This window comes from Castor canadensis, chromosome 4 (genome assembly GCF_047511655.1).
Source record: "Castor canadensis chromosome 4, mCasCan1.hap1v2, whole genome shotgun sequence".
Lineage (NCBI taxonomy): Eukaryota > Metazoa > Chordata > Mammalia > Rodentia > Castoridae > Castor > Castor canadensis.
In genome coordinates this window covers 39,202,759-39,219,016 of record NC_133389.1, presented here as the reverse complement: position 1 = coordinate 39,219,016, position 16,258 = coordinate 39,202,759, and the positions used below count along the sequence as shown (strand labels likewise).

The window sequence follows — 16,258 nt, the reverse complement described above, 5'->3', positions numbered from 1 at the left end:
GGATATTTTGACAGTTTCTTTACCTATTTGTATTCCTTTTATTCCTTCTTCTTGCCTAATTGCTCTGGCTAGGAATTCCAGTACTATGTTGAATAGGAGTGGAGATAGTGGGCATCCTTGTCTAGTTCCTGATTTTAGAGGGAATGGCTCCGGTTTTTCTCCGTTAAGTATAATGCTGGCTGTAGGTTTGTCATATATAGCTTTTATAATGTTGAGGTACTTTCCTTCTATTCCTAGTTTTCTTAGAGCTTTTATCATGAAATGGTGTTGGATCTTATCAAAAGCTTTTTTTGCAACAACAGTGTTTTTACTTTCAAGTACCTACTACTGAGGCTGATTTCTTAGTCATTTCTATTCTTCCTTTTAAGAACTGCCTGCTGATACCATATTGTTCAGCTGAAATGTCTGCTTCTTATTAAATGGTATTTATGGATATATTAGCTTTTTCCTGCTTTAGATACTGCATCTGGGGCTACATAGTAAGATCCTATCTCAAAAACAAAACAGAAAAGATCAAAGAAAATTATTTAACAATAGAATATTTCTTCTCCCATGGATTTGAAGTGTCTGATTTACACTTCAAATATGGATTTCCTCTTAAATGTCCATTCTGATCCATTCGTTTACAGTTCTATTCCTATATAAGCATCACATAATTATAATTTAAATGCCTTTACAATCTGCTTAGATACCTCAAAAAGTACACTACCTCCCTTATTATTTCCTTTCAAAATCATCCTGGCTTATCAAAGTTTATGTTTCTCAATGTTTAGAATTAGTTTTAAATTTCTTGTAGAAAACCAAACATATGCCAGGCAGAGTAGCACATGCCTGTAACTCTCACACTTGGGAGGCTATGGCAGATCAAGCTTTCAGGGCCAACATGAAGTACATAATGAGAGCCTGTCTCAAAACAGACAAACAAAATTCCTTATCTATTTCTGAGTTTACACATTAATTTGAGATCACTGACCTCTTTACAATGAATCCTTACTTAGCAATTTTATACACTACTTGTTCTAAATTATTATAACAGTATGTCTTTCAAAGCAATAAAATATGAAAATTAAACCTGACAATTACATTAAAATTAATTCATTAAAAATACAAATATGACTTACTAACCAGAGTATATCCTACAATAGCAAACACAGAAAAATACTAGTAGAAAATACTACTCTAAGAAAGAGTTTCAAATAATATGCCCCAATTCCAACATAAAAACCAATCAACAGGTGACTTCTGATTTAGGAAAAGGCAGACATCCTTTTCCCTATTCCTTCTGTTGGGTATAACTAGAAACCACACACATCACACATATAAAATAAACATAAGAAGAGAGAAAAATGGCAAGATTGGCTTGGGGCCTTGGGACTACAAGAACAACACGGAGTGTATTCCTGGTTTTTGGTTTTTGCCTCATATATTCCAGATTTGGAGATGAAGAACTTAGAAATTAACAGGTGCTGACACAAAAAGTTCCAAAAGGTTTGGCTAGTTCTCTAGTCAAAGGACCAGGGAAAAGTGGGGTGTAGCAAGAGAGAAAACTTATACCTGCTATACTCCAGTAAAATACCACAGAAAAACCCTCAGTCACACCTACACCAGCAAAAGCTAAATGGGAACCTAGACTTTTACCCTCTCAAGACTGTAAAGTACAAAAGAAGAAAAAGGAAACAAGAAAAACCATAAAGTAAAACCCAATACCCCTAACTAAGGCAGTGTCAGTAGACATCGTCCTCCACCTAGCAGTAAGGAGGCTCTCCCTTGCCAGGGTTTTGTCACAGGAGACTTAGGCGAACATCACAACTGTCCTAATTGCCCAGCAATAATGGAGCTATAGATACCCTTCTCCCTGTGTTGCCGGTGAAGGCCTAGTAGAGAGCTGGACCCCACAGTACCAAAAAGTACCTCCTTCTCCTGATAGGAAAATATCAGAGAAATCCAGCTAAAATGACTAAGATAAAGAGTTTCATAACATAATTCAATAAAAATCTACGAATCAGTTTTTAAAATACCATCATGCACTGCAGCCAGGTGACAATGGCTCACTCCTATAATCCTAGCTACTCAGGAGGGAGAGATCAGGAGGATCAAGGTTTGAAGCCAGCTCGGGCAAATAATTCACTAGACCCTATCTCAAAAATACCCAACACAAAAAAGGGCTGTCAAGAGTGGCTCAAGTGGTAGAGTGCTTGCCTAGCAAGTGTGAGGCCCCGAATTCAAACCCCAGTAGTGAAAAAGAGAGGAGCTCATATATAAAACATATAGAGAAAGCTTTGGCAGTGATTTCTTGGCTGAACCACCTAAAGCACCAGCAAAAATAAAAATACAAATTGGACCAGCATTAGGATGGCTACCGCTATGGTTGTGATATGATGTGAGTGCCCTCTTGTGTTGAAATTTAATTCCTGCTGTGAGGTATTATAGAATAGAAACTTAGTTGAACATGATGCTTACATGTGGGGTCTTTGGGAAGTACTTAGGTAAGGTCATTAGTATGGAGCCACTAGACAGTCATGGTGGCTTTATTAGAAAAGGTAGAAAGGCCAGAATACACACACACACACACACACACACACACACACACACACACAGCAATCCAAGTGTCAAAAACAGATGGATAAATATAATATATACATATAATGTGATAATTATTGTGCCTTAGGAAAAAAGTCTGAAACACACTACACATGGATAAACCTTGAGGACACTATGTAAAGTGAAGTAAACCAGTCACAAATGAACAAGCTTGATTTCTTTTATATGAGTTACCTAAAATAGTTGAATTCAGGACAGAAAGTAGGTTGAGGGAGTTTGGGGAAGGGGGTAGTTAACACTGAATGGGTACTGAATTCCATTTGGGTAAATTTTTAAAGGAACAGAGAAAGATGGTTGTAAAACAAGATGAATGTATTTAATGCCACTGAACTGGACACTTTTAAGTATCTAGTCACCATAAAATGGTAAATTATGTTATTCATTTTTACAATGAAAAATGAAAAAGAAAAAAGATGTACTTGGGTTAAGATACAATAAAATTAGAGGTTTATACCACTTCGATAAGCACATTAAGTGAAACTTATTTTGACTGTGCATGTTGTGAAAAACATAATGATTACAGGTAGTACAGTTTGGCATTCTTTTGCCAAGTAAGGATTGGAAACTACCAGTTATTACTCATCTTTGCCTTGGCACCTTTAGGCATGTGTCAAAACACTGAACAAGACAAAAAGCCTGAGTAACATTATGAAAATAAGTTTGACCTTGTGGGCCCATGCATTCCTAGAAGGGTCTTGGTGATCCACTGGGATTCACTGACCATACTTTAAGGACCATCTCTCTAAGTATGGGACGAATGGAACAATATGACAGTCTGAAAAAAGTTGGCAATTTTTCAGGTCATTATCACCCGTGAAGATATTTATAACAGTTTGAAGTTCCCAAATCAAATGCTTATTTTCGAAATAAAAATGAAAATATTTCATAATGTCCTCAGATTCTACATACTTCCCAATACCTCATTCAGCTAGTGGAGTGGCTCAAGTGGTAGAGCACTGTTTTGCAAGTGTGAGGCCCTGAGTTCAAAACTCTACTACCTTGCTCATTTTGGCAGCACATATACTAAAACTAGAACAATATAGAGAAGATTAGCATGGCCCCTGCACAAGGATGACATGCAAATCCGTGAAGCATTCCATATTTAAAAAAAAAAATGCCATTCAACACATATTTACTGAAAAGTGCACTGTAAGCAATACTCCAAGGGAATAGGTTCAGCCCTCCAGTAATAAAAACTCAACACAGAATCATTAAAACACTATGTAATAAATACTGTAATAATAGCAGCAAAAAGAACTAGGGAGGTGATATCATCAAACAAAGAAAAAAAAATGCATGGTGCGGATGCTATGATCTACAGTAAGAACAAACCTACTCATGAAACTGTGAAGGAAGAAAAACAAACTAGTGCTAGTTTTGCTATCCTACCTCAAACTGCAAGTTATGGCTATAACGCATGGCAAGTACTTAGTGAAGATGAAAAATGTATTAAATTTGTGTATAACTGTATAGTGAAAAAATGGAATGCATAGAATTCAATACTATCAGTGATTTCAGGCAGCCACTGAGGGGTTTGGAAATAGCCTCTGTGGTTAAGTGGGAACTACTGGTAACGGTTGAAAACACTAAAACTTGACGAAAGACATGAATCTACAAATTCAAGAAGCTTAATAAACTCCAAGTAGTTTACATTATACTCAAACTATAAGACAAAAACACAGAATTCTGAAAGCAGTAAGAGAAAAGTGACTGCTCTGTAAAGTCTCAATAAGATTAAAAGACAATTTTTCATCACATACTGTGGACACAAGACAGACAACATATCTAAAATTCTGAAAGAAAAAACAACTGTCAACAAGAATTTTGCATCTGATGCACTTATCCTCTAAAACCTTTAAAACAGAGGGAGAAATTAAAAAGCTTTCAAAATGAACAAAAGCTAAGGTAATCCATCACCTACAAGACATGCTAAAGGGACTCCTTCAGGCTGAGGTAAAAACACAAGACAGGAATTAAAAGCCATAAGAAATAATGAACACCAGTAAAGGTTACAGTGTAAGTAAATATAAATACCAGTTTTACTGTAATCTTGGTAACACCTATGGTTTCAATCTGGAATGTCCCCTCCAGACTCATGTATTGAAAGCCTGTCCCCATTGCAGCTGTCTTCACATGTGAGGTCTTGGCAAATTACTGGATCTAAGCTCATCAATGGGTCAGCCCATTGGCTGACTTACATTTTAATGGGCTACTGGTACAGGGTAGCGACTTTAGGAGGTAAGGTCTAATTGGATGAAGGAAGCTATTGCGAACATAGCTTTGAAGGGTGTATTTTGTTCCTTCCTGGCTCTCTGCTTCCTAGCTGCTGTGAGGTGAGCAGCTTTGCTCTACCACATGCTCCCTGCCACGCTCTACCTCAATTCCAGCCCAAAGCAATAGAGCCAACTGACTATGAACTAAAACCTGTGAAACCATGAGCTAAAACAAATCTTTCTTCCTTTAAGTTGTCTTGGGTATTTTGTTGGAGCTACAGAAAGCTAGCAAAGTAACCCCTCCCCCCCCTTTTTTTTGTTGTTGTATTCAGTTTGTTAAGAGTCAGGGTCTCATATGTAGACCAGGCTGACTCTGAACTCACGATCTACCTGCTTCAGCTTCTCAAATGCTAGGATGACATGCCCTCAACACCACACTTAGCCCCCTTTGTTTTCTCTATGATTCAAAAATCAAATGTATAAAGCAATTTTTAAGTTTACTGACAGGAACAAAATATAAAGGATGTAATTTGTGACAACACATAGAGAGGACAGTTTAAAGAACAGATTTTTTTGTAAGCTGTTGAAAGTAAATTGGTATCAGTTCCAATTAGGCTGCTAGAATTATATTTAGGATGTTAAGCAGAATTTTTAAAAAGAGCTCCCCTTCAAAAAATAGGTCAAGGGACCATGGATGGGCAAACAAGTAATTCTTCCCAGAAGTGACTGAAAAGCTTGAGAGAGGAGATGTCACCAGGCTAGTGAACACCGGGAAAACAGGAAAAGGGACGAATATATAGCACAGAGACACATAAAAATGCAAGGTATCACTTTTGTTACTGAGATGAAGCTCACATAACAAAATTAACAGTATTAAAGTAGATAATTATTCAGGGGCATTTAATACTTTTCCAAGGTTGTGCAGCCATCCTCTATCTAGTTCCAAAACATTTATAGCACCTCCAAAGAAGTTGCCATCACACCCACTAAGCATTCATTCCTCTTCTCCCTTCACCCCTGGCTACCACTTTCTGTATTGTGGATTTTCCTACTTTGGAAATTTCATATAAATGGAATCACACAGTATGTGACCTTCTGTGTCTGGCTTTTCTTGCTTTGCATGATGTTTTCAAGGTTCATCCACAACGCATCATGTATCCATACTTTATCCACTCATATATTGTTAAGACATTCAAGTCTATAACAAAAGTATCACTGAATCATGAAATACTGATAGTATAAAGTAAAACTCATTTATAAACACGTATCAGTTGACTTACTGCTTAAAATGCTGATAAAAGTAAAGTGCTCAGAATACTTTCTTTTTTTTTTTTTTTTTTTTTTGTAGTACTGGGGCTTGAACTCAGGGCTTTGAGCTTGCTAGGCAAGCACGCTAACACTCAAGTCACACTTTCAGCTCTCAGATTACTTTATTCAAAGTTTTTATTCAGGGTTCCTCCCAGAAACAGAACCAGTACAATGTGTGTACAGAGGGAGATTTATTATACAGAACTGGATCAAGAGATTAGAGGGGCTGACAGGTCCCAAGATCTGTAGCTAACAACCCAGAGACCCAGGAAAGCCAACAGTGTAGGTTCAGTTCAGCCCCAAGGGCCTGAGAACCAGGGGTGCCAGTGCCATAGTTCAGGTCTGAAGGCTGTAAGCTAGACAGCCAAGATGAGCAGCTGATGTTTCAGTTCAAGTCTAAGGCAGGACAAATCCACTGCCCAGCTCAAAAACAGAGAAGCAAGAGTTCCCTTTTATTCACCAATTGACCTGTTTGTTCTAATAAAGTCTCCAATTGACTGGATAGGCCCACCTACATTTTGGAGGTATTTACTTTACTCAGTCAATCAATTCAAAGGTCAATCAATTCAATCAATTCAAAGGTCTGATCCAGAAACAGTCTTCTAGATACATCCAAAATAATGTCTGACTAAATGTTTGGGCCAGTCAAATGGACACATAAAATTAAGCATTACGAGTGTTGTTTAAGACAATCCCTCATCACACTCTACTAAGAAAACTGAATTTTCTGTAGTTTGACAAAAATATGGTCATCAATTATCCAAGCAAATTTATTTTGAAGAATAATATTTAAAATAGAACACAGTATAGCTTATGCTCTGTGCAAATACTAAAGAGACAAAGGCAAATTACTGGATTAAATGTCTGAGTTATTTTGTCTTTTAAACATACTTTTTCAATCAGAATGATGTTCCATGGACCAAAGTGTGCCATTACAAAAATCAGCAATACAAATCATCCCAGGCTGGGCACTGGTGGTTCACATCTGTAATCCTAGCTACTCAGAAGGCAGAGATCAGGAGGATTGAGGTTCAAAGCCAACCTGGGCAAACAGTTCCGCAAGACTCTATCTCAAAAAAAAAAAAAAAAAATCACAAAAAAGGGCTGATGGAGTGGCTCAAAGTGTAGGCCCTGAGTTCAAGCCCCAGCACTGCAAAAAAAAAAAAAAAAAAAAAAAAACCTAATAAACTTAGAAAACTGACCAACATTTTTCAGTTTTAAATCTATTGTTCATAAAGTGAGTTAATCCTTTAACACTTTCTATTGACCTGCACTAGAATCAAAGTACATTTAATACAAAGTTACACAATTACTAAAAATTTAAATGTCCATTTCACAATATTCTTTAAAACTTTCGATGACATATGAGAGTTAGATGTGGGACTCAAGTGGCAGAGTGCCTGCCTAGCAAGCACAAGGCACAGTACTGAGCTCAAATTCAGAACTGAAGGAAAAAAAAAGACATCTGAGCTGGGTATAGTGGTGTACTCCCATAATTTCAGCACTTGGGAAGCTAAAGCAGGAGGATCATGAGGTCAAGGATAGCCTGGACTACACATGGAGAACCTGAAAAGGGAGGGGGGAGAAAAGGACAATAAAAAGAAAGGAAAATGATGTCAAAACAAGCTTGAAAATTACTTTTTCAGGGGGTTAGTATTGGGGTTTGAACTCAGGGCCTCACACTTCCTAGGCAGGTGTTCTATCTCTTGAACCACTCCACCAGCCAAGAATTACTTATTTAAACAATTACAATAAACATCCATGTAAAATAAAGTACATGATTCTCTCCTTAAGATTTGTCATCATAAAAATGTGAAATCTCTTTAAGCTACTGTAACAAACTAAGTGATAATACCAAAATGAAACAGCAAAACACTTTTTTCTTACAAATAACAAGGTGATTCTAGAGCTTATACAGAGAAACAAAACAATACAGAAGAAATTCTGAAAAAGGGAAAAGCAATTGGGGGGGAATACGGGAAACAAGGGTTGCAATGTTCTATCAGGTATGAAAGCAGTGTGACAGTGATGCATAAACTCTCAGACCAATGAGGCACAGTAACAGTGTAGAAATATACGCAAATACATATATAAACTTAATGTACGATGAAGGAGGTATTTCAAATGGGTGGGGATAAAAATTAACTTTAAAAAATAATGTGATACACTAACACCTACCACTTCTATAAGGGTTTCTCTAACCACGTGAAACCATTAAGAAAATACACCTTTTAGTAACATATTTATAAACTGTAATTAGAAAAAAACTGATATATCTTAAATGTTCATCAATAGAGTAATGGTGATATAAATTTTGGCACATCCATAAAAAGGAATACAATGCAGTCATTTTTAAATTGTAGAGGCAATACCTTAGAAATGTTACAAGTATACGACAATGTAAAAGACAAAATAAATGGAAAAATTAAGGAAGAGAAGTCTATGTAGCCATCTATCATTTATCTAAACTACGGAAAAAATTTTTTAAAAGAAATGGTAACAAATGCATATGAAGAAAATTATGGAAGAATTGTTAACAGACTGATTCCAGGTAGGGAAGAGGACTGGAAAGGAGACTTTCTCCTCTCTTTATAAGCCTATTTTGCCTTTTGAATTTTATATTATGTGCATATTACTATCTACTCAAATATGTATGTTTTAAAACTATACATGGAAAGCCCAGCCATTTAACAGAGCATTGTAAACCTTTTCCAATTTTTCAGTTATGTTTAGATAGATAGGACTAAGGATAACCAGGCATAGGTGACTCACATCTGTAATCTTAGCTACTCAAGGGCAGAGATCAGGAGGATGGCAGTTCAAAGCCAGCCCAGGCAAACAGTTCCTTGAGACCCTAGCCCCAAAAAAGGGCTGGAGGAGTGGCTCAAGGTGTAGGCCCTGAGTTCAAAACCCCAGTACCACACACACAAAAAAAAAGACTAAGGACAAGCTATAAAAAGGAGAGCAAAACTAATGAATTAATGGTTACCTGATATAGCAGCCATGAGTTGTTGGAGAACCAAAATGACCAAAAAAATCTGTGACGTGACCAAATAATTCATCATTGTAATCCTCTCAATGTAGTCTTACAAACTGAAAGATTAAATTATATCTCAAATTACTTAAAAGTATTACTACAGACATAAAACTCTAGCGGTTTATCTAGAGTTTATCTAGAGGGGGATAGGAAAGAGTAGTAGAAAAGGGGAATTTGCTCAAAATACACTATGTGCATGTAAGGAAATATCACAATGAAACCCCTTTGTATAATTAACATATGGTAATAGAAATCTTCCCAAAAATTTAAATAAATAAAATGTATATTATCCTTCTTTGCTCCAAAAAGAACTTACTAACTGAAATGGTCTATGTAAAATGTCATATAATGTTCTACATTAGCACACATTCAAGTGATTAAAGCAACAGTAAAAATTATATGTATATTCTTTGTATAGCTCCTGGTAAATTCTACTCATACTCCAGAACCTGAATTAAGAAGTCTTCCCAGAGTTCGTAAACTAAGCCAGGCTCCCAATCATATTTCTCCTCCTCCTACTGTGCAGTCACTAATTTAGTGGTGTCTACTTCACTAGCCAATATGTAAACTCCATAAAGACAGCTATATTTTTGTCTACTGAGTCACCTTTATTTAGTCTTTTAACAAAGGAAGAAGCTCAATGAGTATTTCCTAAATAAAGGAAATATACATTGCAAATGAAAAGTTCATTTTAGGGCTGGTGGAGTAGCTCAAGTGACAAAGTACCTACTTTGCATGGGCAAGGCCCTGAGTTCAAATCCCAGTCCCACCAAAACTAAAATTACAGATTGTCACATTTTGTTTGTGTAGGAGCATACCTTTATTTTATTAGAAAGTTAATTTGTTTAACCAACACCCAATCATCATTTTTTTATTAAAAGCACACCAGAGAACAATTATTGAGTACCCAATATCAGAATATGTCAAAGAACTACTGAGTTATAAAGTATGATAATAGCAATATGCTTAAGTGAGAAAAATATATTTTAGAGATGCATGCTAAAGTGTGTAGGGGTAAAATGACCTGACATCTTAAGCCTGGAATTTATCTTTTTTTTTTTTTTTTTTTTTGGCCATACTGGGGTTTGAACACCATGCCTCACACTTGCTAGACAGTGCTCTACCACTTGAGCCATTCTGCCAGTGCTGGAATTTATCTTAAAATATTTCAGTAAAGGGATAAAAACAAGTAAGTCTGTGGTAAGATATTGATAATTTTTGAATCTAAGTGATGAGTGTATGGGAGTTCATTGTGTTGCTCTATTTCGTATATTTTTTTTTCTAAAAACCATTTTTCTAAAAACCATTTTTCTAACTTTCTTTTTAAGGCAAGTTCTCATTGTGTTGCTATATTTCCCAGGCTGGCCTCAAACTCCTGGGCTCAAGTTATCCTCCTACCTCAGCCTCCCAAGTAGCTAGGATAATAGGTGTATACCACCATATACTTATTTTTTATGTCTTCATTTATTATTTATTGTAGTGCTAGGGATGAAATCCAGGACCTTGCATATGCTATGTAAACATTCTGGTACTGAATGGAATCCCTAGCCCATATATATTTGAAAGTTTTCATAATCATAAAAAGGTGAAGGTAGTTCAAACAGTAGCAAGAATAAAAATTAAGTTTCTAAGGGCAGTTTGTTGCCATTGGGAGGGAAAAAAAAAGCACACCATAGGAAAGAGAACCTAAAGAAAATTGCATTATAATATACATTTTATATATTTAATTTACTCTTTGAAGATTCTATTAGCATAGATTAATTATACAAAGGGGTTTCATTGTGATATTTCCTTACATGCACATAATGTACTTTGAGCAAATTCACCTTTTCTATTACTCTTTCATATCCCCCTCCCTGATAATACATTCAAAGGGAAATTTCATAAATTCAGTTTAAGTTTTCAGGGAAATTCGTATTTTGAAGAGAAAATGTTTGTGTAAGGCAAAATAATACATCTTATTCTCTTGATCCAACATACAGAAAATGGTCAAATTCTTAGCAAATAGTCTGTGGATCCCTGGGGGTCTTCAAGACCATTTCATGGGTCCATGAAGTCAGAACTACTTTTACAATAATGCTAAGACACCACTTGTCTTCTATCACTCTTGTTCTTTCACACACATACAGTGTTTTCCAGAGGTCATGATATGGGGTACAGCAAGACTGAATACAGAAACAAACATGGGAATCAAATTGTCTTCCATTAAAACATTATAAAAATGTGCAGGGGCTGAGAGTGTAACTCAGTGGTAAAGTGCATGCTTAGCATGCCAGAGGCCCTGGGTTCAATCCCCAGCACTAAAAAACAAAAATAAATAAACAAAAAATTGACAAAAATTTAGAACAATCATTCCCTTTGCTAATATTCTTTGAAAAAATATTTCCACTAAAATGTTATTTTATGTTAACATCAATTTAGTATTCTAAGTTAGTTACATAATTATTAAATATATTAAATGTTTTCATTTCTAATGTAGTAATGCAAGCTGGGTACAGCTCAGCTGTAGAGCACTTACCTAGCATATATAGGGTGCTGGGTTTGATCCCCAGCACCACAAAAGAAAGAGAGAAACTAATTTTCCCCCATCTTTTGTGTGTGTGTGTGTGTGTGTGTGTACACGCTGGTACTGAAGGCTGAACTCAGGGCCTTATGTTTTTGAGGCAGGCACTCTACCACTTAAGCCATGCTTCCAGCCCTGTTTGCTTTGGTTATTTTGGGTACGGAGTCTTGCATTTTGCCTGGGATGTCCCAGATAAGCGATTTTATTTATGCTGCCTGCCTAGAGAATGGCAGGTACAGTACTATGCCCAGCTATTGGCTGTGATGGGGTCCTGGTAACTTTTTGCTCTAGTTGTCCTTGACCAGAGATTCTCCCAATGTCTGCCTCCTCAGTGGCTGGGATTACAGACTCAAGTCACCGTGCCAAGCCAAGAAACTAACTTTTTTTTAGGTGTGAACAAAGACTACAACTGTTGAAGCTTGGTGAGAAACAAAAGTTTAAACTTACTTATTATCTTTCATTTTGAGGTTTCCCCCACCCCTTTAATCAGCCTATGACTGACAATTTGCATTTGCCATCCAAAAATGTTACAAAGATCACGTTATATTACAGATCCTGTTTCTGGAAAGGGGTGTTAAAAAAAAAATCTGCTAAAAGGGGAAAATTAGTTATGTAGCTAGAATGTAATTTAATAATTATCTTCAAAGATGCAGTAAACATAAGCTCAAGTTTGTAAAGTCAGTTTGAAAGTATCAAATCCTTTTAAGTACAAAAACTTAGATGGTGGAAACATTGTCTCCTTACTTGTGCAATTCTAACTCCAGAAAAGAAACAACAGTACCAGAAAATACAGAAACAACTGTCAATTCAAAACAGAACCTCTTCATTCTAATGATTTATATTGCTTATGCTTACAAAGCAAACGAAAAATGTTCTATTTTTTCTAAAACCAAATAAATCAGAGCAACTAAGAATACATAATACTTTCTCTAGCATCCCTTAATCTAACACCTTATTAGTGAATACAAATATTCAACAAATATTTAAGCACCTTCATCAAAGTGGGGGCTATAAGGGAGCTAAAACTGAAATAGGAAAACCACCTAAAAGGGGCCACTATCTTCTTCATAACCAACATATGGCCCCTCCAATCTACAATAAACAGAAAGTGTTAGTTGTCTGCTATACCATCTACTGATTACCATTATCACTACCATTGATAATTAACTAATGACAATTACCATTATCATTATGCAACGGGAAACAAGGATCCTGAAGTTGATGGGAAAAACTGCACACAGGCAGGAGGACACAAAGACTATGCCCTGTCAAGGCAGTCCATGTGCTAAGGAAAGGAAATCCTTGGCAGACTTAACTCAGACCAACATGAGATTGCTACGGCAGTATATTAACCACACCATCACTACTAAATTACCATCATTTTCCTCCTAAAACATTTATATGCCTTACTTTTTCTAATTATGAAACATGTGAAACATATATTTAAACATATGAAAACATTCCCAAATCCAGCTAACAGCACATCTTACCATTTTCCACATTTGAAACAATATTTTTAAAAAATATACGAAACACTAGATAGCACATATCTTGTTCCATTTCTTCTATTCCTCCGGTAGCCACTATCCGGGCACACAGTGTTAATCTGTTATGCATGAATTTTTGTTGCTGTTCCTTTGTTTTGTAAGGCAGGGTTTACCCATGTAAATCACGCTGTCCTTGAACTTGCACTCCTTCTACCTCAGCCTCCTGAGCGCCAGGATTAATTAAAGATATGCACCACAAGGACCAGTGCTATTCATGTTTTTATTGTAGGTATGTGTAAACAAAATCTTCTCTATTTTGTATGTTTTCAAACTTTTACCAAATGGCATACTGGTCTGTACCTTGCTTCTTTAGCTCAAGATTTTTTTTTGTTTTTTAATTCAGTCATGAATAAAAATGTAGCTTTCGTTCATTTATGAAAGCTGTCAGTATTATACAGTATGAATGTCACAATTTATTGACCATTCTCTCACTTAATGGAATGTTTAAACTGTTTTCATATTTTAAGAGCTGATAATATAGCTCAACAGCACACTGCTTGCCTAGCATGCACAAGGCCCTAGATTCCATTCCCAGAATTGCAGTAAGTTTCCATTTTTGTTTCAAGGTTGCAATAAACAATTTTGTGCCCAGTACTCAGTTTTGTTTTGTTTTTATTCCTAGAAAGAGAACCGTCAACTCAATGAGTATATATCTACCAATTCATTAGAGGTTGCTAAGTGGATAGCCAAAATAGTTAGACCTTTTCACATTTCCAGCAAGCTATGTTACTGTTTCTCTTCATCTTCAATAATTCTTGATACTGCCATAATTTTCATTTTTGCCAAACTGATGAGCATAGAGTGATACCTTACTGGTTTATTTGTTTCCTGATTAAGTATCATTTATTGGCCTTTAAGGCTTCCTTATGGGAAAAGCCTATAAATATATTATTTTTCTATTGATTTGGTAGCCTGAGTATCAATTCTTTAATGGTTACATGTGTTTCTAAATGCTCGTTCCCACCCCAAAAAAGGATAAACCTGTTGCTAACTTTTAAGTCTAGTAAAATAAAAAAACAAAGTCAATTCCTGACTTCTCAAGAAAGTTCACAGCTATTTTCCAAACCTTTGTATCAGTTTTCTCCACTTTTTTTTTTTTGGTTCCTTCTTTTGTCTACTCACAATTGAATTTCTCATTGAGAGTCCATACTCATATACATAAACTGAAAAAACAGGGCTGTTTCTTCTAAGGGATGGCATTTTCTTAACCATAAGCAAACACTTAGGAAGCAGTTGGTCTCTTTTCTAAAAGACCATCATCACACTTTGGCTTTCATTTAGTAAGCAACCATCTATTTGATTAGTAACGGTTTGTTAAAACCATTAACAAAATTTAATAATCATCCAATCCGTCAGGATGTCCAAAACATAAGAAAGAGCACTCACTCTACCCAATAAATTAAGAATTAAGGTACAGGGCGGGATGCAAACGACTACCTAGCACCCGTGAAGCCCTGAGTTCAAATCTAAGTACCGCCAAAAAAAAAAAAGAAAATTTAAAGTACAAACTCAAACTAAGCAAATTTTTTTTTTTTTTAATTTTCAGTCGCACTAACACCAATCAGCCCTTTACAGATCAGGTTGCTCTGCAGAAGTGAACTGATTTTGGATATTTCAGTGACAATCATCTATCTACTCAGAAAAGTTTATTTCATTCACAGCTCTATCAACTATTTTGCAAAATAAAGACGCTACACTAGAGGCATGGAACCACAGACCAGGAAGGGCCTTTAGATCACTTAATCTAACTTCATTTTCAGGTAAGGCATCTACAATTCACAAGCTCAAGAAATCTGCCAACCCAAGATCGTCTAAAAACTACAAAGTCAGGGTTCTTGTCACTACATCATGCATTTTTCTTATTTTACATTCCCAGTTCTAAAACAGATCTCTCTTTTTAACTTTACAAGACTAGGTTATAAAAATGATGGAAGTAACTCCCAAAACCACATCAATCTTTTCCTTTCCTTATCCGTCCCCATCCTTCATTATAACCTACAGAATGAAAAAAAAAAAAAAACTTCCTAGAGTGTCAAGCCCTTGCTCCTGTTCCTGTGTTAAGTAAGTAGAATTTTTTATTATTCGCTCCTTTATTTGGTGAGTGCACACGAAGTGCGGACTTTGCAGGAAGCAGATGCAAGCCGCTCCTCCCAGCCGGCAGCACGGCGCGCGGGCGCCGAGACAGCGCTCCCGACGCCCGGGAGCAGGGGGCGCTGGGGAGCGGGACTCCGAGGACCAGCAGAGAGGCGCGGGCTACATACCTTTCCGCAGCTCCCGCTCCCACACGGTGACGATGGGCCGCGAGTGCTTGCGGTGGTGGATGAGCCACAGGGATAAGGTCTGCACGCTCTGCTGCGAGTTGCTCAACTCCGACAGCTTTTTCTCCAGCGCCGCCTCAGAAAAGGCGGACATCCCTCCGAAACCGAGTCCACGCCGTCCCACGCGGTGGGGCCAAGGGGAGGAGAGTTTCGCCGCCCTCGTCGCGGCCTCGCCCCCTCACCCCACCCTTCCCCAACGCCCTCACCACGGCCGGGGCCACATCCAAGCCCCGGCCGCAAACCAGCAAGATGGCGTCCGGCCGGCAGTGACGTCATGGCCGACCTACGCCCCACCCCTCCCGCAGCTAGCGCTGGGAAAGGAGGTGGGGCGAGGGGGGCGGGACCTCCGAGCGGAAGGGGCGGGACCGAAATAGTGCCGGGGAAGCGGGAGGGAGTGCTCCGCGAGGGTGAGAATCGGCGGGAGGGCTGGTGTCTTTCTGGGGGAAGGTTGTCTCCGTCAAGTAAACAGTAATTAAAATCTGCATAAATTTGTGCAGCGTATAAGTTGTGCGATTGATATAAATTGGTGTAGCCACTTTTGTAAGACTATTCGCATGATTAGTTACATTCTAAAATACTGCATTAGGGCTAGCAAGAGTGCCTGCTGGCAAGCGCAAGGCCCTGACTATAAACTCCCGTACTGCAAAAATAAATAAATAAATATTAATTAA

At 37.3% G+C, this 16,258-nt stretch overlaps 1 protein-coding gene and 1 non-coding gene across 4 annotated transcripts in view; one reads left to right on the top strand and one right to left on the bottom strand.

The window, feature by feature from the left end:
- The window catches only part of Rprd1a (regulation of nuclear pre-mRNA domain containing 1A), a 57,689-nt gene extending 41,834 nt beyond the window's left edge, over window positions 1-15,855 (bottom strand). Inside the window, exon 1 of one of the 3 annotated variants that reach the window (XM_020174827.2) lies at window positions 15,531-15,855. In XM_020174827.2, the coding sequence (XP_020030416.1) occupies window positions 15,531-15,681 (151 nt within the window). In that variant the 5' untranslated portion in view covers window positions 15,682-15,855. Of the gene's footprint in view, window positions 1-9,111; window positions 9,215-15,530 lie in introns of those variants that run through there. The other 2 variants (XM_020174837.2, XM_074069995.1) reach the window with 2 other exon arrangements.
- Window positions 3,601-3,707, top strand: LOC141422799 (U6 spliceosomal RNA). Its single transcript, XR_012447523.1, has one exon. It is a non-coding gene; the product is annotated as a U6 spliceosomal RNA (small nuclear RNA).
- Window positions 15,856-16,258: the final 403 nt, after the last annotated feature.